This window comes from Chanodichthys erythropterus, chromosome 18 (assembly GCF_024489055.1).
Source record: "Chanodichthys erythropterus isolate Z2021 chromosome 18, ASM2448905v1, whole genome shotgun sequence".
Taxonomy (NCBI): domain Eukaryota; kingdom Metazoa; phylum Chordata; class Actinopteri; order Cypriniformes; family Xenocyprididae; genus Chanodichthys; species Chanodichthys erythropterus.
In genome coordinates, this window is record NC_090238.1 from 4,604,033 (window position 1) to 4,628,235 (window position 24,203).

General features: G+C 37.2%; 1 protein-coding gene across 1 annotated transcript in view; it reads right to left on the minus strand.

The window, feature by feature from the left end:
• The window catches only part of LOC137006190 (connector enhancer of kinase suppressor of ras 3-like), a 65,117-nt gene that overhangs the window by 19,319 nt on the left and 21,595 nt on the right, over positions 1-24,203 (minus strand). Inside the window, exons 2-4 of the mRNA XM_067366762.1 lie at positions 17,122-17,285; positions 8,440-8,642; positions 3,489-3,576 (exon numbers count right to left, since the gene is read on the minus strand). Coding sequence (XP_067222863.1) covers positions 3,489-3,576; positions 8,440-8,642; positions 17,122-17,285 — 455 coding nt within the window. The remainder of the gene's footprint in view (positions 1-3,488; positions 3,577-8,439; positions 8,643-17,121; positions 17,286-24,203) is intronic.

Sequence of the window (24,203 nt, forward strand, 5' to 3'; positions counted from 1 at the left end):
CATCATGGGAGTACACCAAAGTGAGGAAGGGAAGAGGACACAAGACAATAACCCAGCGTCTGGTGCATTAGAGTAGAAGGGAAAGAAAGCTTCAATTGAGGCGTTTTGATATCTAAGATTCCACATACGGAGCTCAAATTGACGGTACACTGAAAAGGAAGCAGTCCTGATCTAAAGAAGTTTATCGTTTTTAAATGTCCAATGGTTGCTGGACATTCGCTATGACAGCTTTAAAGGGATATTTCACCCAGCGATGATAAACAACACTTGCATACAGTACTTGACACAAACAAACATCAACTAAAGTGCAAACCTCATTGGTTCTCGCATGTCACATGGCCAAACATGGCTCAGAGTAAAATTTACTTGAAGCCACTCAAAGTTACATGTGTCCTAAATTCAGTCCACTACAAGAGTTCATGTCTGGAATGGGTTTGTGTTCTTATTTCTGACTCCACTTGACTGGGAATCAGAGGAAGATGTCAGAAGCAGTTGTGTTAATCTGTCACTCTTCCGCATTTGTCAGGCTGCATTCCTGTTCTCCAGTAAGAGGCTATGCACTTTAATGATTTTATCCCATATCATTAAACTCCTTACTGGGCTGGAAACTCAACTTTAATATGGAGTACCAGACACTCTTGAAAACAACCATGATGTTTCTGACCATTTCGGTCCTAGGCAAGATCCCTACTGGCTTTAGTTTACTTTCTATAAAACTCTTCTCTCTCCCAACTACTTGCTTTCCGATCACTAATGCAAAACTTGAATTGGTCAAAGTGATATGGAACTGTAATGCGCTCAGGACCTGCCCGTACTTTAGCCGTGCGTTTTATGAAAAATAATTGCACACCTTAGAACGTTCATCAACCAATTAGAATAAAGCATTTAACAGCCCTGTAGTATAAGTGAAAAATAAATATAATTAATAAGTATCCCCACTATCACAGACAGTAGGGTCCTATGAAATCTGTTTTATTTATTTTACCAAATTCAATTTTATTTTGTTCCAAATTAAGTTCCCCCCCCACATTTTAATTTTTTACTTTACTCTTTTTTTTTCCTTTACCTAATTTTAATTCTTTTGGACTCCATTTTAATTGTTAAATTACATTTTAGCACTCAAAAAGCATGTCTAATTCATTGAAATCATGAAACGTATACAATATAACAGCAATTTATTAAAAGGTTTAACAAAAAATAAATTCCTAGGGCCCTATGAAATGATTTTTTTTCTGAATTCTGTTTTCTCCATTTTAATTTTCATTTCATTTCATTAATGGTTGATTTCAATATTAATAATCAAAAAGCATGCCTAATAAACTAAATTTATACAACTTTATTTAAAAATTCTGTGTTATGTGTTGTAATTTTCTAGATTTATGATTCGAAACAGTGGTAATCAAATGAAGGCATAAAACATTAACATTTAATACATTTTAAAATAATCAAACAAAAATTAAACAATTCCTTTTAATGGCAAACAATATGGCAAACAAAGTGCTGCAAAATTATGATTATTCCTTAAAAAAAAGTTATTAATTTTATTATTATTATAACTACTTTGAGAGGTACATTCTACTATACAATAGTAATATATTTCTGTCACAATTTCTTTGAGTTAAACCAAACTTTTATTTATTTTGATGGGTTGTCATGAAGACCTTTAAGTTTCTGCGTGATGTGATGATGGCTTTATCAAATTAAATTGTAAAATGCTGGTGAGCTCTCCAAGCAGCTCTGGAGATGAAGTTCATGTGTTCATGTCCTCATACAGTGAGATGACAGACACTAAAAACACAACGAGCATCACGTGTGCTTGAGTATATGTAGTAGAGACACGATTCTGACCACGTTTTCCACATTGTGAAAATCATAGGGCCCAACATAGACAGCCAAGATCAAACTTAAACCATGTGTCATTCCAGAGCTTCCATAGAATACTTCATTTTCAAAACTCTATTTAGGGCTTTCAAATCCACCAAAACAAGTTCTTGAAAGAAATTTGTAATTTGTCAATGTCAAAAAATCAAACAACAATATTGAAACATACTATTTAACCACCTAAACATAAATACTATGTGAGAAAGAATGTGACAGGAGATAGTATGTGCCTATTAGAGCTGCACAATTCTGGATTGGCAACTAAACAATACAGTATATTACAAAAATATTAAATTTTTTTTAAATCAGTTTGAGTGAACGATTCAATGACTTGCTCATCCGCTTGTTAAGTCGTGACATAAGGAACGCCATTTCAGGGTCCAAGCCTCGACTCGTTCCACTTGAGAATGTCATCTCCACGGCCATTTGAGCGCTATTTATTCATATTAAACATTTAACATTTTAAAGTTAAACATTTAAAATACTTACAGTCTACACAACAGTCTCCGTGCTCACAGCCTTGCAGACATTAATATTTTAACGATTTATAAAAGTTAAATCGCTGTCTGGCCATCTGGGATTTTGGTATGGAGATAAAGGTTATGATTATAATTTTTTGGAAGTATTACACCACATCGTGTGTGTATATTAACAACATTTGTTGTTTTCTTGTGGTATAGATAGAGCGTTTGGACCCGGAAGCGCTGCAGCATGACGTCACACTTAACAACCGAATAAAGACTTCCTTTGTTTCATTACTGAATGAATCAGCATTTTTGAACAAATCTTTTGAATGAATGATTCAATTACATATTTTTTAACAGTCACTTGTCGCCACCTACTGATGTAACGATGTAATTGATTCAATCTTTATTTGATGCGTCAAAAAGGTGAATTGCAATATTTTGATCGCTACCATAGACATTCGAACTATACAATTTACTCCAGTACTTCTGTGATAATATGAATTATTGTAAAAGACAGAAATAATAATACTGCGTGGCTGAAAGACTGTTTGTTTCATATCTATGCATGATGATCTCTCAGGATCAGCGGCAGCATCAACGCAGATTTGAATGCTCGCTGTGATCGTACTTCTCAGAGGTTTAACAGACACAGGAGAATCGTTGACATTTAGGAATAAGCGTGTGGGAGTTTGAATTGAGATTGCAATCTTTTAACGATTAATCGTGCAGCTCTAGTTCCTATCAAACCAACATCCGTCCCGAAGAATCTCTGATAATGGCAGCTTTGAAAGCACACAGAACACAAGACTCCCACTGAGAACATCTTGCAGAAGGCAACCACAAGCAAGGAAGATAACATGGAGGAATGTTAGTGGCCATGTTACAAAAGCATCCTGGCTTGTTTTAATGAAACTGTAAACTCAGAACCTGTGACTGATGTGATGGGGGGTCTGCTTGTTACTGTCTGAAGTAAATCCCTCAAAGCAAACACAGCAAGGCAACACATTGCCAGATAACTAGCTTCAGGCTTGGATTGAATCCAGCTTTCCAGCTCTAAATCCCGCACTGGGAAATGCATTAGAGCTTAAAAATGAACATTAGTTCATGTTCTAGTGTGTCTGTCCTAAAAATCATACTGACCTGTTGAACTGTAGTGGTCAGTTCCAGACACAACTGAATGATTTTGTTCTTGGTGGTGGTGAAATCGCTGATTCCTGTCAATGGAGTTCTGCAGACAGAGGAAATTATTGAAAAGATCAAATTAATACCAAGACAGGACAACAAACTTCTTGCACAGGATTTTCTGATGTGGCCTTACAATAGCAAAGAACTTTATTTCCATCACTGCGTGTCTGGAGTTTCTGAATCGGTGGTCATAAAAACTGGAGCTGGGATTAAACACATTACCATGTAGCTCCCTATAAACCTATTAAATGCAGTCAAACAGTTTCCATTTGTTTTTTTCCAGACAGATCAGAACAATGACACCATATAACTTGAGAAGATATCACTGAATTTCTGTGGTTAAAACATTATAATAATAGTAATAATAGTAACAGTGGCTTTAACTTTAAAGGAATGTTCTGAATTTAAAGTCAACATCTTTTGTGTCATAAAATACACACAAAATTGTGATTACCGTAAGGCACTTGAAAACAGGGCCTTGCACTTCAAGGGTTTAAAAGCAGAAATATAAAGCTTGTTAAAACACTTGGACATTTTTTTACATTTTTTTTTTTTTTGGGTGGACAAACTTCTAGAAAGAAACTAGATGAAACTAGACCAAAAAAAAAAAAAAAAACCTTACTCACACCCAGCATAATTCTTGTGTTGGGAATTTTCCCCTTTTTGCCAGAATATGTGGCGACAAGCTCAGTTAAAATATATAATGCCACCTGCCAATGGCCCGTGAAAATTTACCGGCCAAAATTATTTATTACTTATTACCCTAACCCTAACCCAGCAATGAAACAAAAACAGGCAATTATGACACCAATATTTTAGATGCTAGTAAAAATTCACAATCCTCTATTCCAATTTTGATACCACAGCTAAAACTACTAGCTTAACTAATATAAATTCAGTCAGTAATAAAATAAGAACAAATTTTAAATTACAAGTAATAGCACAAACAAATATAATACAACAAAAATAAAAATGAAATTAACACTACTTTTCAGGCAGGTCTAAATGTATTTTTCAAGTACAGAAATGTAATAAAGTAGTCTAATCAAATAAATAACACTGCATAGTCTTCATATCCTTTTTGGTTAAAGGTGATAACCTTTCGTCGACTTAGAAACTAAAGACTGTTACTGAGTTTTTGAAATGAGCGCATGCGTAAGAACAACCCCCCTCCTTCGAAGGAACGCCTCCCAAAACTCGTAAACACTCGTATTGGAACACGAGTGTTTACCACCGGCATTCGCTGTGTCGTGTTAGTGGATTCATTATGTCGGACTCACCACAGGTAACTCATAATCTGCAGTTGTTACTCCTGTCTCCTGACAAAAACATTGCATGTGGCGCCTGTGGAGTGTGGAAAGTTACTGGAGCGCGCAGTCGCGCTCGTCTCTCACAAGGAACGTCATGGCAGTGATTGACAAGCCAGAGGGCCAATCGTTTACGCGATGATCGCGTAAACGATTGGCTGATGTTTTTAAGGCCCTACCTCGTGCACAGATGATGCATATTAATATTATTCCTTTCAGTGCACCTAATAAATTGTCTTTTATCAGTTAGTAAAGTAATATTGCAAAAATGTATAAAACAAAACATCCTCTGTAGCACCTTTAACATTAAAAATGCAGACAGCAGCAGGATTATTAGGACGCTGTCACTTTAAGACCGAACGCACGCACAGATCATGGCTTTTTTTTCCTCAACTGAAGACATAACTGACTATGTTTACTAGAATACTCACCAATATGGGCATTTTTTGACATATTGTTTTGAAAAATTGTCAGTTCAAGCACAGGAAGGCATGAAAGAGAGCTCAACTTAGTATTTGCACGCTGTCTGAGACGCGGTTTTCAGGGCATGCGCTCCGGATGTTGAACTCTCCACACACTTTTGCGTATTCTAGCGCTTAAATATTCATTAGAAAGGCTTAAACATTCGTGATGATGCAGCACTGATCCGGCAACGGTACAGAGTGTCGTTTACGTTTGTTCACGTTCATCTACTCGCCAACACCGATTTTTACTCACATTTGGCGCTAGACAAGTGTTAATTTTAGGCTCTGTATGTGATTAGTATCTTAAACAACATGCTACGTCAAACCAAAATTATTTTGAGGAAAGTCAGCTCACTCTGTGGCCATATTTATTAGGGGTGGGAGAAGGGAAAAAAACAAAAAAACTATCCATCGCGATTCTCTCTCTAACGATTCTGGATCGATTCTGAGAATTTCAGTTTTTATTCAGATGCGTGATGGCGCTGAGTGTGCTTTAGAAACACTTGGATTCTGCTTGCTTCCGATTCCTCACACACATACACCACTCAAATCTTCTGTAAAATCTTTCATAAAGATCGGAAAGGAAGTCAATTACAACAACTTTCGAGGGCTTCATTGAACAGGATGTTTGATGTCGCTGTGCGCGGTCTTGCCTGTCTGTATTTTCCTTATAAATGCTCTACGAAGGCATCATTTATGTCATTTGGAATGCAGTGGACTTATATATTTAAAATATTTAAGTCACTTACAGAAAGCTGCTTTCAATTTCAAATGCTGACGCTTTGTTCGTGAAGAGTGCTCGCGCATGCGGCTGCGCGCCACTCCGTGTAAGTGGTTTAATGTACTTACGTCTCAAAATGTTTTATATTTCAAACGAGATCCGTGCGTGAATGCAACCTACTAGATCTCCCGCTGTCTATGATGTAACAATCAAACGACAGTAAACATGAGGAAGAAAATGTTCAGAAAATCTTAAACAAAGAGTTCTTTCAGTATTTATTGCTTGTTACATGTTTCGTTGCTCCTCATTATTTGCTACTTGCTTGTATGTTTTTAAGTTATATTAGTTTAAAATTTTAAGGTCAAGTTGGTAAACCAATTAATAATAATAATAATAATTCCTTACATCTATATAGCGCTTTTCTGGGCACTCAAAGCACTTTACATATTGAAGGGTGAATGTGCAGCATCCACCTGGATGATGCCACGGCAGCCATATTGTGCCAGAACGCCCACTACACACCAGATTATTGCTGGAGAGGAGACAGAGTGATGAAGCCAATCAGTGTATGGGGATGATTAGGAGGCCATGATGGACAGAGGCCAATGGGCAAATTTGGCCAGGATGTCAGGGTTACACCCCTACTCTTTTCGAAGGCCATCCTGGGATTTTTAACGACAACAGAGAGTCAGGACCTTGTTTCAACTTCTCATCTGAAGGACGGTGCTTTTTGACAGTATAGTGTCCACATCATTATACACACAGACCACAGGGTGAGCACCCCCTGCTGGCCTCACTAACACCTCTTCCAGCAGCAATCTAGTTTTCCCAGGAGGTGTCCCATCCAGGTATTAACCAGGCTCAGTCCTGCTTAACTTCAGTGGGCAACCAGTCTTGGGCTACAGGGTGATATGGCTGCTTTATTAATTAATTTATAAAAAATAAAAAAAAAGTAGATCAAGAATAGTTTTGGAATCAGATCGTGAAGTGTCTAAAGATTCGCACCCCTAATATTTATATCACCACTTTCTAGTCGATATAGGATAAAAGCAATACTACATTTTGTCTGTAGATTGGATTCCAATTCTGTGGCATTCTGCATCTTCACACACAATCAACTTTCAATGCACTGTACTACAGCCATGCTTCTGTGAAAAACACAACTGACTCTTAAATTTAAAGTGGGGAAACATTTTTTTTCCCTTCACATTTATATGTATTTATGAGTGAACCATCTCTCTTACAGTCAAAATCTTCTGGAATCTTGAGAGGAACATTTGAGTGGTTTTTGGAGTAGCTGCACTGGAAAACTATGATTTTATCCTATGTCAGTCTTTTATACAAATTCCATATTTATTCCAATGCATCACTAGTCATTTCTTTGTAATTATTTGTGAAATTTACAAGCAATTTCGAGTGAAAAATATTTTCAAAATAAATCCTACAACATTTTTGTATATAGAGTGTTGCAATTCAGTCACTTGTCAGGTTCCACTTCAGTAAAGCCCACAGTATAGTTCACTTTTTATGCATACAGGAGTGACAACGTACAAGCGTGTTGATATTTTTGTCATCAGAAGAGTATGCGCATACTTTATGCGCACCGTCGGATTTTTATAACCGTGCATAATTGTACGTACAGGTTGCAGATGTGCATTAACTTTTTTTTGCAGTAATTACTTTATCCACAAGGTGCAACAGTGCCCTGGGGGCGTTGATTCACAAGGTAGTTGAAGAAAAACTGGATAAACAGAACAGACAGGAACGCATGCAAGCTACAGCGACGATGGAAGCCTACATAGACAAGAGATTGTGCGAAGAGGTTATAAAGTACCCTCATTTGTACAACTCTAGCATGAAAGAACACAAAGATGTTTATGGGTTGTAACTCACGGAGAGAGATTGCTCAAAACAATCGTGTGTATGCATACAAGTCAAGTGAAGTATATGAAGTAGCGTATGCGTAAAAAACAAAGTATACCCAGGGTTTAAGGATGCTGCCTAAGTAGAGAGGATATAACAAGGCAGCTAACTAGGATTTGGAACAGAGTTTTTGTTCACCCTGCATAAGAAAGATGTGGTTAGCTGTGCACAGAGTGGTTGGGAAAGAAAAGCAGATTGTATCTGGTTACAACTGTCTGCCCTGACTGGAAAAATCTAAATGTAAGTTCTGCTCATGCAAGTCTAAGTTCAGACTCTGCAGTCAATTATATGACCTTCCAGAGGATTACCATCAGTTTTAAGAGTAAAAGCTCCTTATAAATCATCTGTGCGTAACACAAGATAGCCTTTTACATGCTTAAATTCCCTGGGAACTCTTGTCCATACGCCTCCTTTACAGAAATAAAGGAGCAATAGAAATAGAAATAAGCAATAGAAATATGTAAAGAAATGATGAATATGGATGTTTGTACCTGTCCAGCCATGCCAGGAGGCTTTTGGCTGCTCCAATAAGTTCAACCACAGAGGAGAGGAATTCATTTGGGAGTTTGCTCGACGTGTTGCTTTCATACGTTGGACTCTTCCTGCGTTCTGACGTTGAATTCTGAAGGCTGTTGGTCACAGCTCTCATTTTCAGCACCAGATTCTTCAAGTTGTCCGTCTCCACACCATAGTTCTGAGGAAGAGGCAGAGAATCATACATTACTGTAAAGCCTAAAGTATACTTGCTTTTTGCGCATCTGCTAGGAAATGCGTACAGTGTGCATGATGTCAATATCGTTATCAGTATAGTACATGCTTACTGTACACTCACAGCCAGATTTTTCTAACCACATGTTAGGGCTTCACAATTAATCAAAATAAAATCTAAATCATGACTATGAAAACGCAAAGGCTGTGAATTAATTAAATGTACATGTTGCATGTTTCAGAGTGAAGCGTTCGGGTCATTCTAATATGTATTTGTGAATCATCTTCCAGTTTTAGTAATGAGAAGCTTATCAACAAAAGATAAGTTTTAAGGGTTCAAAATAAAATAAAAGTTTGATGGTTTAACATTTGAACATGAAGATAAGATTAAATTACAATACAAATATTTATGGCCGTCTTATCTTCTTCATGCTCAAATGTTAAACCATCAAACTTTTTTGATAAAATTTAGTAATACTACTACTATTTTTATATTATTATTATTATTTTATAGCCATAACATTTTGGACAAATCGCTCAACAAACACCACAAACCTTTAATTTAAAAAAAAAACTTTGATTTTTCCCCAAATCGTGCAGCCATACTGAGCGTATGCACTTACATAATCATGTTGGAAAGGTCATGTGTGATGTAGGCGAAAGTACGACTGTAGGGTGAACAACTCATTTTCTCTTTAAACTTCAAAATCGTCCAACATAGTTGTTTTACCTTTTTTTTGTAAAGTCGGTTTGGCTTAGTCTCTGCACGTTTGCTTTGTAGACACTGAATTGGTACTTCCATCTATGTCTAGGGCTGTCGCGATAACCGCAATATCGTAATACCGCGCTATTGGCGAGCCAACTGCAGAGGACTGCAAAAACCACAGCAACCGCTATATTTGCATGTTTTCTATTTTTTTGAAAGACTATGTCTTTCTGGTTTTACACTTCATGCATGCGTACTAAATATTAAATAAGTTAATAATGATAGAATAATGTGTACCATGGTGACTTGTACAGAGGCTCCATAGATTTGGACTAAACAATGTGAGAGAGATCAACTGAGCACGTGCGATTACCTGCATCTGTCCTTCAGGCAGAGACATACAGTATATTCGTATCCAAGGAAAGCAAAATCTCTGCCTTAGCATCGACGCATTACTGGTCAACTGAGCCTTATAAAGTGGCGCTCAAAGTTAAAATGATTTCAACAGCTTGTTTCTTTACATCTCTCTTTGAATGAATCAGCGTTTTGAACATGTAGTTTAATTAACTATTTAAAGACTCAAAGAAATTATGAATATCATTCATGCCGCCACCTTGTGGCGCAACAATGTAACTGCACTGACTGACAGCCCATCTACAAAGCGCAGATGAGTAGTTCTGCTTATACTCGTGAAATATCAGCAGAAAGACTCTTGTTTAGTCAGATTCGAGGATCGGAATGAACTATTATACATATAACAACAGCCCTACGATCTTATTGTCAGGTTTGTATTCTGTTATGTAGACCCTTATATTGACATTCTCTTCTGTTTACTTCACTTCCTGTTTCAACGCTCGATTTTGTTTCGTTATTGACCTCAGCGGTAATACCGCATATCGTGCTATTGACCCACAAATACCGCAAGGGAAATTACTTAACCGCAACAGCCCTACCTATGTCATGCATGACCTTTCCAACGTAATTACGTAATGTGTGGTGCATCGCAGAGCTAGTGCAAAATGAGCATTTGTGGTTAAAAAGTATATACATTTTAATTTGTCTTTAGAAAATGACCGATCGTTTTGCTAGATACGACCCTTATTCCTCATCTGGTATCATTTAAAGCTCTTTGAAGCTGCACTGAAACTGACATTTGGACCTTCAACCCGTTGAACCCCAGTGAAGTCCATTATATGGAGAAAAATCCTGAATGTTTTCCTAAAAAAAAATTTATTTCTTTTCAAATGAAGAAAGAAAGACATCTTTGATGACATGGGGGTGAGTAAATTAACAGGAAATTTTAATTCTGAAGTTAACTAATTATTTAATTGTTTATGGAGAGAAATAGCACATACACTGGACAAAATATAAACTTTCTAGTGTGCGTGTGTTGAGTGCTTGTGTTTGTGCATGCAATCAAATGGAACATACTTCCATGTGGCTTCACGTTCAGCTGTACACATATACTATCAGGAATGGGCAAGTGTCAGACCTCTGAACTAAAAACCTTTTCATTATTGTGATTGGTTACAATGGCATATTGGGTGATGCCTTATAGTTCAACTGGATAGAGTCGAGAACTGTATATGCCAGTGCAACACTATTTGCAGAGTCAAGTCGAGTCAAGTCACCTTTATTTATATAGCGCTTTTTACAATGTAGATTGTGTCAAAGCAGCTTTACAGTGATAACTAGTATATCATTTTGGCTGCACAGCAGCTCTTAACCCTTATGCGGTCTTCGTTTGGGAAGTACACTCAGGATCTCCGGGGTCTTCACAGACCCCAGGCAACAAAATGCAATTTTGTAACAAAATACTTGTTTTTTTAAAAACAAATGTAATTTTACTCTGTTTATTAATGTTTCTACTCCATGTTTGTACAGTTTTTGGAGGATTTATCATATTTTTTAAATTTATATAAATAAATTAAAAAATATTTTTTAAAATAGGTTTTTATACAAAAACAGCTTTTTATGTAAAATTCACTTTATAAAAGACCCACATTTCTAAATTTCATTCATGGGGATAACATGGATAATTTGACATGGTTTAGTGTAAGATTTTTGCCCATCTTTTGGAAAATGCAGTTTTAAAAGTAAAAAAACTATAATTTTTATCAGTAGATGGCTGCAGAGCTCCACTATATGCTATGTGCTATTTGAATGACTGAAAGACATCTTTTCATAAGTTTTTTTCAGTTGGATTCATATCTAAATATTATGAAATCACAATTATAACAATAAAGGGTACTTTTTGTCAAAGTTTAGTATTTTTTGTAATGAAACAAAAATAGTTTTTCAATATTGTTACATAATGATGAGACTCCACTGTGAAAATGGACAAAATTCATCCATTTAATTTTTAATTTTTAAATTATTTTTTTCAGTACAAAAAAAATGCTAAACTTTGACAAAAAGTAATTTTTATTGTTATAATTGTGATTTCATAACATTTAGATATGAATCCAACAAAAAAAAAACTAACTGAAAGATGTCTTTCAGTTAGTCAAATAACATAGCAAATAGTGGAGTTCTGCAGCCATCTACTGGTAAAAGTGATTTTATTTATACTTTTAAAACTGCATTTTCCAAAAGATGGGCAAAAATCTTACACTAAACCATGTCAAATTATCCATGTTATCCCCATGAATGAAAGTTAGAAATGTGGGTCTTTTATAAAGTGAATTTTACATAAAAAGCTGTTTTTGTAAAAATATTTATTTATTTATTTATATAAATTTAAAATATACGAGAAATCCTTCAAAAACTGCACAAATATGAAGTAAAAACATTAATAAACTTAGTAAAATTACATTTGTTTTTTAAAAAGCAGTTATTTTATAACAAAATTAAATGTTATTGCCTGGGGTCTGTGGAGACCCCGAAGACCCTGAGTGTACCTTTTTTTTTTTTACACTAACATAAAAACAAGCTAGCACTCCAATTTTTTTTTTCTCCATTTAGATCTAGAAAGTGTTAACAATGGTACAAAGTTTCATGTCATTTGGACAAAGAGAATATTTTTTTTTATTTGAGCAAACATCGTTTGGGGTCTAAAAAGACCCCAAAGACCCTATAAGGGTTAAAGAATGGTGTCAATGCAGGCAGATCAATATCAAATGTCAAGTCAAATGTCCCCAACTAAGCAAGCCAAAGGCGACAGCGGCAAGGAACCCAAAGTCCAACAGGTGACATCAGGTGGCAGAGGATACAGAATGCAAAAGGTACACGGAATGTGGTCATGCATTCAAAAACAGTTGACACAACACAACTGACAGAGTAGAACAGACCACAGTGGTCTTGAGATACGTTTTTGAAAGCTGAACAGCTTTTTCTGAATGCAGTGCTCATGGAGTGAGATACTGAAAAAACAGCAAGGCATGAAGCAACGGTGCAAGTCTGACGCATTGAGCAGCTTCACCTTCCCAACACAGGCATTTAGCTGATTTATCTGTTGAGTACTCAAGCAGCTAAAATGAATAAAAATGCCCAACCCAAATCTATTTTCTCTTCTTCCAAATATATTCAGTAAGCAACTCTACTAGAAACATTCTTTAACCAGATTTTATCCTTTATTCACTATTTATTTCATTTTAGTTTAAAGAGTTAGTAATTCCTGCACGGCACTGACTGAAAGAGCAATAAATCTAATTGCTTCAGCAGTGAAACATTTTTCAGGTTGCACTCCATGCCAATGAGATGTGCACATTACACCACCTAATGGATATAATCAACACATGTTTGCATTTCACTTCTGTTTTTATGGTGTCCTTTTGTATGCCATTGATTTAAAATGCTTGATATGTAAATAAAAACTCGATGCTTGACTTGTCCGATTCCATGTATTTAGTATAGGCAATTTATCCACTTCTGGAATGCAATGAATGTAGGCTTGTTCAGCAGATGCAGCAAAAAGCAAAGACTGTATTGCATACAGTGCAATTTAATCCACACTTAGAAGGTATTAAATTCAACACCCCATGCTCAACTGTTATATGATGTAAAGCAATTGGACTGTTTAAAATTTCACAGCCCTATTTAGAAAGTGTGCTTCTTGATTTAGCTGCTAAACCTGGCATCCCCTGTGCTCTACTTTTAATATCTTGGAAAGGATAAGAGCGTTCCTCCTGGTCTGGCAAATCTCAGTTTGCAAAAGTATACTGCATCCAAGCCAAAGAAAAAGACTGCTTCAGGTTTATCTGCTATGGTCTAGAAAGGAAAGTTCACCCATTAATAAAAATCATCATTTCCTCACCCTCATGATCACATTCCATATTTACATTTACATTTACATTTATGCATTTGGCAGACGCTTTTATCCAAAGCGACTTACATTGCATTATACTACACATTTGTATCTGAGTATGTGCAATCCCTGGGATCGAACCCATGACCTTGGCATTGCTAGTGCCATGCTCTAACCACTGAGCTACAGGAAAGCCATATGTGGCGCCTCAGAATGTGTTATGCCAGGTTTTATGTCAATAAAATCAAATGTAACTGGTTCACATTTCTTGCAACCTTATCATTACTGATGTAAAAACTAAAGCAAGGCTTTCTGAGGTATAATGATCAAGATGTAAAAGAGTAAATAACCAATTTTGGTCATATGGCTTCTGATAACTTTTGATATAGTACATGAACGACTTTTACTATAGCTCTGAACAACCACTGGTCTCTGCATGCATTCACTAATAAATGTTGAGAGTAAATGCTGATAGAACTATATTGGGTGAACTGTTCCTTTAAAGGGGTCCTTGATTATGATTTCACTTTTTTAACTTTAGTTAGTGTGTAATGTTGCGGTTTGATAATAAACAACATCTGCACGCTCAAAAACGACACTCAAAGTTCAATGCAAACGGAGATATTTTCTTTGCCGTTGAAGGACTACAACAAAAGGCTGGTAGGGACTACAATGAGCTTCTTCCCGGGTTCATCACTAACCCTACAATTTACATAAACCCCGCACCGAGAACACACAACAAAAGGGGGTGAGGACATGTTGGGCTGCTTTAGAGAAGAGAAAGAGTTGTTGTTGTACAGTTTTGTTGACATGCCGTCATTTTATGCTTCACAAACGAGGGTCAGTTCAACGCTGGATTAACATGGCTTATTTGAATTTAAAGGGACACACACAAAAAAAACTGTGTTTTTGCTCACACCCAAATAGGGCAAATTTGACAAGCTATAATAAATCATCTGTGGGTATTTTGAGCTGAAACTTCACAGACACATTCTGGGGACACCAGAGACTTTTTTACATCTTGTGAAAAGGGAATTATAGGTCCCCTTTAAAAAAACAAAACAATCTATTACACTACCAATAAAAAGTTTAGAATAATCAATTTTTTATAATTATTTTTTATGTTTTTGATCAAGGTTAAAAACAGTTCCGCATCTTCAAGTTTTAATGGAAACCATGATACATTCTTTCAGGGTTTTCTGATAAATATGAATGTCACAGACATACATTTGAAAATATATTGAAGTAGAAAAAAATTTATTTTATTGTAATAATATTGCACAATATTACTGTTTTTACTGTATTTTTTATCAAGTACAAAAGCAGCCTTGGTGAGCATAAGAGACTTCTTTCAAAAAATCATAATTATTCCAAACTTTACAGAAGCTTAAATGGTTGCCCTGAATGTCAATATATGAATGTGACACATCAAGAAAGTCTAATATTCCTAAGGATAACACTATTGCCTTCTGACCAGTCTTGAAGTCACTACTCACACTGCCAAATCATGTTCATCTGAGAATATATGGATTCTCATGGATACTCTGAACAGTCCCATAATGCTGCACAAAGACGAAGCTAGCCAGCGTAATTAGCTTCCTAGAGCTACTTGATTCAACATTAATATCAGCAAGGCAATGTTACGCTGGTGACAAGTTAACGTTCATTCCAGACAACAGAATGATCAGAAATGGTCCTGGAATGAGACAGTGTTATAACTCCCCAAGGTCCTTTGAGGGTTTTTATTTATCAAATGATAGGGTTACCTACACCTGATATGGTTTATAGGAAATGAGAGATTGGTTTCCTCTATCAACGCACAGACAAAGTTCCTAGACGCTCTCACAGATGGGGGTGGGAATTTGTTTCCTGTTCAGCATGAAACAGACTTCAGGACACCTCATCAGGGAGAGCTCTGGAGCACTGCTGCTGACAATAACACGTTGCACTTCTGCATCCAATACTTGGCCTGAGTGCCTTTAATGTCATTTCCAGTGCTATGATACAATAGGAGACTCTTTACGTCGAGGAGGCTGCTGTGATTTAGGGACAAAACAGATGTATAAGGTTTAGGGAGATGATCTGGAAAAATCATCATGCTTCTCATTCTAAATCATTAATTCTACTTAGACAATGATGATTGCCATGATGCATTTCACAAAACATGTAAAATGACATCTTGGTAAATTCCTGAGATTCTGCCTGTATATTAATAGATTATTTTATCTGAAGGTTTACTCCATGGCTCCCCGGGATGCTTGATCGCAGCTGGTCAATTAGGCACTCTGTGGTGGAGTATTTGGAATAATGGATGTGAAATTACATACAATCTCCACGAATAACCTTTAACATCAAAGGAATCTTTCCAGTGCACAAAAGGTTCTTTAAAGTGGAAAAAGGTTCTTTAGATTAATTAAAAAAAAAAAAAAAAAAATCCCACTCCATTGACTGAAAGTTTCTTTGGGGATCCAAAACAGATTTGTGGCCACTGTCTGATTTTGATGCTAGGGGTCTGGGCACAATTATAGCATTCAGTGCTGGACAGTGGGATGTACGGTATCTTTTACAAGCACTGACATGACCATCAGTCAAAGCCACCAAGACCTTCTACCTAAGCATTTCCATGTGTTCATATCACATCCTTGAATTTTCTACCACACAACACCCATCCATAGAAACCAATGTATGTCTGAGCCATAGTCAATTCAGTCATAGTCAATAATGACTTCCTTGTTTGCTTTTTTTTCCCCCCTCAAAATCATACTGTTCTTTGTGGTAAACAGCATTATTATTCCAAAGCCAGTGCACATTACATGTCTTAAAGGATTAGTTCACTTTCAAATAAAATTTTTCTGATAATTTACTCACCCTCATGTCATCCAAGATGTTCATGTCTTTCTTTCTTCAGTCAAAAAGAAATGAAGGTTTTTGATGAAAACATTCCAGGATTATTCTCCTTATAGTGGACTTCAATGGCCTCCAGACGGTTGAAAGTCAAAATTAAAGTTTCAGTGCAGCTTCAAAGAGCTTTAAACGATACCAGACGAGGAATAATTCATTTAAAACATTTAAAGTCCTTTGAAGCTGCACTGAAACTGTAATTTTGACCTTCAACCATTTGGAGTCCATTGAAGTCCACTATAAGGAGAATAATCCTGAAATGTTTTCATCAAAAACCTTAATTTTTTTCAACCGAAGAAAGAAGGACATGGACAACTTGAATGACATGGGGGTGAGTAAATTATCAGGAAAATTATTTTTGAAAGTGGAATAATCCTTTAAGCTGATTTCTTAAACTGAATACTACCGACTGTTCAATTTTTTTGTTTTGAAAGATGTGTCTTATGCTCTCCAAGGCTTTCAAACACACTGTACATGGTAGTAAAAGATGCCTAATATAAAGTTGGTTTGTAAAGTTTAACTTAGCAGTCCTTAAATATATTTTACAACAGTAAATATGTAATAAATAGGTCATAATTTAGAGGCACAACAAATGTGAATAAGAACACTAACCAGAGCACAGAGGAGATCTACAGCCTCTAAAACCAGTTCCTGGTGGCCAATGCGGGCAACGGCCAGTTCCTCAAGGTCCTGATGGGAGATCTTCAGTAACTGTTCTCCATTAATCTTCTCTCTCTCAAAGTTATGCACATACTGTTGTAGGCTGTCATCCAGACCTTCACACAAAGAAGAGGAAAGAGAAAGGTAAAGAATGTAATTTCTGCATCACAAACATCAGATCGTTGTTCCGCCGCACTGTTTACACTGAAGGGTATCTGCAGAATTGTCAAATACATTTAAGCCATTTTTTAAAACTTGCACAAATAAAATTAATACTTCATGTCTATAGTGTTGTCAAAAGTACTGAATTCGGTAACAAGTCGGTACTGAAATTTTAAAAATGTGACGATACCAGCATTTCCCTCTAGCATTTTGAGCACTGTTGAGTGGATTCTTAAATACCTCTGATTGGCCGTTGTGTTCATGTGCTCATCAGATATGCCTGTGATTGGCTCCAATGATCAACGTTTCAAAAGCATGTTGTGAATAGACATCTGTGATGCTCTTCACTGAGCGCTTACACAGGCACCTGCTTTCAAATGCTCCCGTGTGTATCTATCACCGGACTGGTCCACTGATAAGACGCCTGCTTTCAAAGGTTCCCTCTTTCAAAAGTTTTCATACACTTCTGTGTGCTTTCAAACACTTGATCATTGAAGCCAATCACAGTCATATCTGTTGTGTGCGTGAAAAAAAAATGCTCAAAATGCTGTGGGGAAATGCGCACAAAAAGTACTCTCGTTGCTTAATAACATAATATGTCTTTAGTAACTTTCTGGGCATTGAAAGTGTTAATTATTTTGACTTTAAATGTGCAGTGCTCATATTGAATTAAATTATTTCCCTTTGAAGCATAATAATCATATTAGGCCATATCTGAATTCCTGTTTCTCCGCCCCCAAATTTAAGACATCTTAAAATTTCAATTAAGACTTCTGTTATACCATTTCAGACCTTTTATGGCCTCAACTTTGATCAAACTTAGTGCAAGTTCACACGTCAACAATGTATTAAAAACGGACGACGGCAGACGACAACATTGTTCACATGGATCCGTGAAAATGACTAAAAATGCTGTATTTTTCATGCCAGGCCAGTAGTTGGCGATGTCACTTTGTAAAGAAACACTACGCACATATAGACTGAACATGTATTCGCATGACGTCACCGGTTTCACAAATTAACGTTTTTGTAGTTTGCATGGAGATGATAATGGTATATTTTCAAAAGTTTGCATTTTAAGGCCCCAAAACACTGTTGTCGTGTATGAATGGTCATAACGTATAAAAAGTTTTATGTGTTTAGTTGAAAAAGGTGTCGTGTAAACGGCCCATAAATGTAAGACTTTTGACTTTTTAAGGATTGTTAAGGACTGTTAAGAAAAGTTATGGGGGAACAGTGATAACACCTGTAAAACAATGAACTTGAACGCACTGCAAGACCTTTTTGGAGTTGGGGAAAAAAAAAAAAAAATGGGATTAAAAATGTTTTTGAAAGAAATACTTTAAAGAAAGCAGCCATTAAATCGATCAAAAGTGACAGTAATGTTAAAAAATGTTTCAGTTTTAAATAAAAGTTTTTTTGTACATCAATAAAAGAAAAGAACATCATGATTTAAAGAAATACATTAAGAAGCACAACTGTTTTAAACAATATTAAGCATTTCTTGAGCAGCAAATCAGCATTAGAATGATTTCTGAAGAATCATGTGACACTGAAGACTGGAGTAATGATGCTGACAATTCATCAGGAATAAATTACATTTTAAATAGAAAACAGTTAAACTAAAATAATATTTCACATTATTACTGTTTTTACTGCATTATTGATCATACAAATGCAGTCTTGGTGAGTATAAGAGACTTCTTAAGTAAGACAGATAGCTACATAAGGTATTTATAAGAACAACGTGCTTCCTTTCTTGACACTGCAACAGGTGTGTGGAGCTTTCAGACAATAAACATCATGTTGTTTCCACCTGCTAGAGTGTGTACATGTGTGTCAAGCTGGTTAAACAATCGACAGGTTTTGTTGTTTTTTGCAAAGGGTCAACTATAATTACAGCAAGACTACCAACTCACAGAACGCACAGCTCAAAAGAAACTAATGTCAGCGGACTGGTTTAGCTGCATTCTTCAGGGCTTTGTTATGCCTTGTTTAGTTTCTTTACGTGTAGATCCGTTTGGAAATATTGTGGGAAATATTTCCAGCTTTCTGTGTAAATCACATGAAACTTAGTTACAAGTAGGATTTGCTGAGCTAGCAAAGGAATTTATGCCTGATTTCTTGACATGTTGACAAGAGCATCCAACAGACACACAATGCACTCAGTCACCCAGGCTGCACCACCAGTGAAGGACGGTGAAGGATGTTCCTGTGGGACGAGAGGGGGATGGGCGTTCACTGTTCACCCAGTCAAAGGCACTACAGAGAGAGCAGCTGCAAAGGTCTGGCCCCGTGCCCTCGGACTCAACGGCTTGACAGCCCAGACAAAATCACTGACCTTAATATTCAATACACAGTCCACCTCCATTTATCTTTGGAAATCTCAAACAAAGTTGAGGCTCTGCTGTTTCAGTGAATGTTGCCTTGTGAAAAAGAAGTACACTTCAGTATACTTTTACAAAGAGTACTCATTATGGAAATTATATACTTTAAAAGAATATACTTAAGTGTGAATGTTTTCGGACACTGAACTGCATGTTAGTTGCAATTAAATGAAAATGTATTATAGTTTAAATTTATATTAAATGTTAAAATAAATGGACTTTAGAGTGTTTCTCTGACCTAATTAAGTTCAGTACATGTTTGTCATTTCATAATTACTTATACTGTATTGTCTGAAATATGGTTAAAACGTACTGCTGAATGTGCTGAGAAGCATTTATGATAAACTTTTTTTAATGATGAAGTTGCACTTTATATAAAATATACTTTATACAAAACTATGCTGCTCATTCACAGACACACAAAACATGCAGACTTCATATTTAAATGGCAGTATTATTTTTGCGGTTTAATAGTCACACACTACTCTGCAACCTTTTTGTCATTAAAGTTTTAAGTTTCTAAGTTAATCACTGTGCCAATTTGTTTTAAAGTTGTCAAAATCCTTTAGTTGGTTTGTTTTCAGGTTTATATTAGACTTTGAGAAACAGATTTCCATTGGGATTTCTTAATGTGTTTTACTGATCCAATTAGTTAAAACGGTTCCATTTACACTTTACCACATAATGAAAAGGAATCTGTTCTTCAATTCCATGCTTTATGCAAATTCTATGGATTTCACATCGATGAAAGCAACAGATATATTAGCTTCATTTTATTAATCATCAGCTAACTTCAAGCTCAAAGATAGGAGTGCAATAGGAGAGAGAGCGGCATCAGCACTGGTAAGATCATTTATTCTCACTACTCTGAATGAAGACGACTCTGTGTTGAGCTTCAAGATGCCACGGCAAACTTTCGGTTTAATTTGCAGCAGATTTCGTGTTGATCTGTGGTGATGCGTGTTACAGTAGCATTCTTTACCATTTTGGGAAGAGTAAAATTTACATATGTGACTTCAAAAACCAGGTTAGTTTAGCCTTTTCCAGTTTTGTCTGGAATATGAAAATAACTGGTCTTTTCAAGATCTGATAGCCACCTGATCAGAAAACGCATGAAGTGACGCATAGACGGTGTGCACATCACCCTCATTGTGATGTGTGTGGAATGTCTGATAGGACTCTATGGCCTGGTTTCACAGGCAGGGCTTAAGGCCGGAACACACCAAGCCGACGCCGACGAACTAGTGGTGACGAAAGCAGACTGTGGGGTTGGTTCACGTCGGCAGCGTCTGTGTCCAAAGTTGGCCTGACACACCAAACCAACGCTAGACAGCCGACGGCCAAGCAGCACGTCAGTTCTGCGCCTGCGTGAGATGAAATGCCTTTCCGTACCAGCAGGTGGCAGTATCTGAACAGCCAATCAGAATGATCAGATGTCCCGACGGACCGAGAGCTCCGACGCTGATTCAACATTTCGAATCGGCCGGAAAAAAAGCAACGAAAAAAAATATGCTCAAAATGCTGCGGGGAAATGCGCACAAAAAGTACTCTCGTTGCTTAATAACATAATATGTCTTTAGTAACTTTCTGGGCATTGGAAAGTGGCACTGAAAGTTTCCTCCAAAAAAACTGGCACTGGAAAGTGTTAATTATTTTGACTTAAATGTGCAGTGCTCATATTGAATTAAATCATTTCCCTTTGAAGCATAATAATAGGCCTATTAGGCCATATCTGGATTCCCATTTCTCCGCCCCCAAATTTAAGACATCTTAAAATTTCAATTAAGACTCCTGTTATACCATTTCAGACCTTTTATGGCCTCAACTTTGATCGAATTTATGCAAGTTTACACGTCAACAATGTATTAAAAACGAAAAAAAATTTCCACGTGCAGATGACAATGTTGTTCACATGGATCTGTGACAATTACTAAAAATACTGTATTATTTATGCCAGGCCAGTAGTTGGCGATGTCACTTTGTAAAGAAACACTACGCACATATAGACTGAACATGCAACACGCATGCGCATGACATCACCGGTTTCACAAATTAACGTTTTTGTAGTTCGCATGGAGATGATAATGGTATAGTTTTCAAAAGATTGCATTTTAAGGCCCCGAAACACTGTTGTCATGTAAATGAATGGTAAAAACGTATAAAAAGTTTTATGCGTTTAGTTGAAAACAGTCCCTGGTACCTGGTCTTTTTAAGATCTGATAGCCACCTGATCAGAAAACGCATGAAGTGACGCATAGACGGTGTGCACATCACCCTCATTGTGATGTGTGTGGAATGTCTGATAGGACTCTATGGCCTGGTTTCACAGGCAGGGCTTAAGGCCGGAACACACTAAGCCGACGCCGACGAACTAGTGGTGACGAAAGCAGACTGTGGGGTTGGCTCACGTCGGCAGCGTCTGTGTCCAAAGTTGGCCTGACACACCAAACCAACGCTAGACAGCCGACGGCCAAGCAGCACGTCAGTTCTGCGCCTGCGTGAGATGAAATGCCTTTCCGTACCAGCAGGTGGCAGTATCTGAACAGCCAATCAGAATGATCAGATGGCCCGATGGACCAACGAGCTCCGACGCCGATTCAACATTTCGAATCAGCCGGGAAAAAAGGCGACAAGGACCAACTTTAGCCGACGGTGCGGAACACACTGAGAAAACTTAGTCGGCCGATGAACAAAAACTGCCAGACGGCCGACCGTCGGCTTGGTGTGTTCCTGCCTTTAGATTAAAGGGGCTTTTTCACCCGAGGAACATTATCATAGTTCCTTGAACTATTGGCTGAAGCACCTGGATTTTGCCCTTTTTTATGATTTTAGCTCTAGGATCTCTTTTTAGGGAACTAAAGTAGCTCCTTCTTCAGAGTTGGGTCTAAACCAGCACTAAAGGAACACTAAAGTGACGTGAGCGTCAAACACCAGCACCCGGCTTTTTTAAAAAGCCGTGTAAACATATTTACTTCACGAACATGGAAAACAGTGATAACAGCATTTATCTGTTGTCTGCAGGGTTGTGTTCTTTCTCCTCCTCAATGATATGTAATACTGAAAGTTTTGAGATTTCGTCTCTTAAGCCTGGGATACACTGCACAATTTTTACAATACTTTAAGATCATTACATATCACACTGTGCGACATGGATCCATTAAACTTGGGCATGGCATGCATGTAGACTGTACGATGATGACACCCGTTGACTCGTAGGCTACGATTCAAGTTTCTATAGAAGAATAAAACGTCATCAGCATGCAGTAGTGGTAAACAAAAACACCATGTCTTTTTTTTTTACAGTCTATGGTTGAATCACACTTTGGCAGTTGTAGATTTTACGTGTGCTGAAAATAAAAAGGAAGCAGCAAAATAAGAAGGGAAAATATCTTGAGGTAAGCGGGTTTTAAGTTTTGGCGCCATGTCGCGTTTATTTCATGTCGCATTTTTATTGGCTGGTCGTAGCAGCACTGTGCGTTGATCATGCTGGATTTCTGATACTGTCAGAAAATGATCGTAGGCTATCTTTGGTCGCAAGACCGGGAAAACGGCCAACTTTGAACCTCTCTCACTCTACGACATAAGACCACTGATTAGAGCCAGATATCGGCATGATTGTTTCACGATGGCAATCTTTCGTATGGGACAGCCAAATATCGTGCAGTATGTCCCAGGCTTCTGTCCTACTTTTTGCTCTTTTAGTCAACTAAATTATGCATTTTACATTCCATCTCCGTTATCACGAAACCCACAACACACAACAAACGCAGCTCCGATCCTTCCACCGGTTTTTAGTGTTGGTAAATGCCGCGCTTAAAGATGCCCGCTGTCGGACGCTTCAGATTTCCTATTCCCGGGTGCGAATACAACCACATGGCCCGGGGGAGTAAATAGTTCTTGGGGAACTATCTATACCGGAGTTCCTAGAACTATTCAGTGTGAAAGTCCCTTAAGCCAGGATTAGGCCTTAGTTAAATTAGGACATTTAAGTAGCTTTTATAAACGTGCCAAAGAAAAAACACATCACTGGTGTGCATCTTGAGACAAAAAAAAAAAAAAAGAGAGAAATTAATAAATGTATAGGCATCAATCGGTATCAGCGAGTACCAGAAAAAATATCGGTACTCATAATCGGTCCTTAAGAAAGGGGTACTAGGGGTATCGGTGCATCCCTAGTTTTAGCGTTTATAAACTTGCTTAAAGATGTTGATTTATTCATCCCAAATTCTGTAACATTACATATTATACAGTCAATTCAATTTTTTTTTTTTTTTTTATGACTGGATTTGGTGATTCCAACCTGATCTCACTAGTAAACCCAGCCTGATCAGCCAGCGATTTGATTTCGCCCGGCAACTCAGTCTGGAAACTCGTACATTCATTTCCACTGCTCTCTGTTACACTTTTGCAGGAACCAATCACAGACTGGCTTATCTACCTTGCTCGCTATTGGCGGGTATAACACGATGGCGATAGAGAAGAGAC